The following is a 1,065-nucleotide window of genomic DNA, read 5'->3' as shown; positions in this document are numbered from 1 at the left end:
TTAGACTAATTCATTAATGGTGGCTTCAAGCTTTTCCTTATTAGCTGCAGAAAATTCACCCACCTTTTGTCCCTTAAAAAACTGGAAGGGGCCAGGCGCGGTGGCTCACACCTGTAATCTCAGCACTTTAGGAGGCTGAGGTGGGTGGATCACCTGAGGTCAGGAGTTCGAGATCAGCCTGACCAACATGGAGAAACCCCATCTCTACTAAAAATACAAAACTTAGCCAGGCCTGGTGGCGCATGTCTGTAATCTCAGCTACTTGGGACGCTGAGGCAGGAGAATCACTTGAACCCAGGAGGTGGAGGTTGCGGTGAGCCGTGATCTTGCATTGCACTCCAGCCTGGGGGACAAGAGGAAAACTCTGTCTCAAAAACAAGCAAGCAAACAAACAAACAAAAACTGGAAGGTTGGCATGCATTTGACTTCACATTCTGAAGCAACATCCTGACAGTCAGCTACATGTACTTCAAAGAATACCATGTTGGAATACTTTTCAGAGAGGGAATGAAAGAAAAGCTTGATCTTTTTGCAAGGCCCACACCACGTGGCTGAGAAGTCAACTATGACAAGTTTATCACTTGCAGCCTCCAAGGCTTCCTGAAAAGCAAACTTGCTCTCAATTCGCTTCACCATCTTGGCTGCTAGGGTCTGAGGAGAACCGATGGAAATGGATCCAAAGCGCTGGAACAAGTTTGGAGCTCTGGTACCCTCTTTCTCCCGAACGCCAAACTTATCTATGCCTACAGGGCACACAGAAAGGAGCCTTCAGCTGATATCCTCCAGGAACCTGGAATTCAAATTCTGAGGTCCCTTCAGGGATCTCCCAGCACTGAGCCAGCTCTATCCCAGCACAAGCCTTCTACAAGGTGTGATCTCAAAGTTCACAAGACCAGCCAGGTGGAGGACTGACAGAGCCAAGCTGTCACAAGTGGGATGTAGGATGGGGGCAGACCCAGGGACTGAGGCTCGGCCCCAGGCAGCAATAGTCATGTGGAGCGTTGGTCCAGTGTCACAAGAGATTTCCAATTTTCCAGAAAGACCAGAAATTTGTTCCTGTGAAGT

General features: G+C 48.7%; 1 protein-coding gene across 1 annotated transcript; it reads right to left on the bottom strand.

The window, feature by feature from the left end:
- LOC117065838 (thioredoxin-like) lies at nt 1–636 on the bottom strand. Its single transcript, XM_033181157.1, has 2 exons — nt 394–636; nt 1–81 (listed from the first exon to the last, which is right to left on the bottom strand). Exons 1-2 carry the CDS (start codon nt 634–636, stop codon nt 1–3), a joined length of 324 nt encoding a protein of 107 aa, XP_033037048.1.
- Between the last annotated feature and the right edge of the window lie 429 nt (nt 637–1,065).

Source organism: Trachypithecus francoisi, unplaced genomic scaffold (assembly GCF_009764315.1).
Source record: "Trachypithecus francoisi isolate TF-2019V2 unplaced genomic scaffold, Tfra_2.0 Contig01579, whole genome shotgun sequence".
In the NCBI taxonomy this organism is placed as follows: Eukaryota; Metazoa; Chordata; class Mammalia; order Primates; family Cercopithecidae; genus Trachypithecus; species Trachypithecus francoisi.
This window is presented reverse-complemented; position numbering and strand designations above follow the sequence as displayed.

Coding starts and splice junctions, on each gene's coding strand:
- LOC117065838 (XM_033181157.1), bottom strand. CDS start 636: ATGGTGAAGCGAATTGAGAGCAAGTTTGCTTTTCAGGAAGCCTTGGAG. Junction 82..393: donor CAACCTTCCAGTTTTTGTTT/GTTTGTTTGCTT, acceptor GGCCCCTTCCAG/TTTTTTAAGGGACAAAAGGT.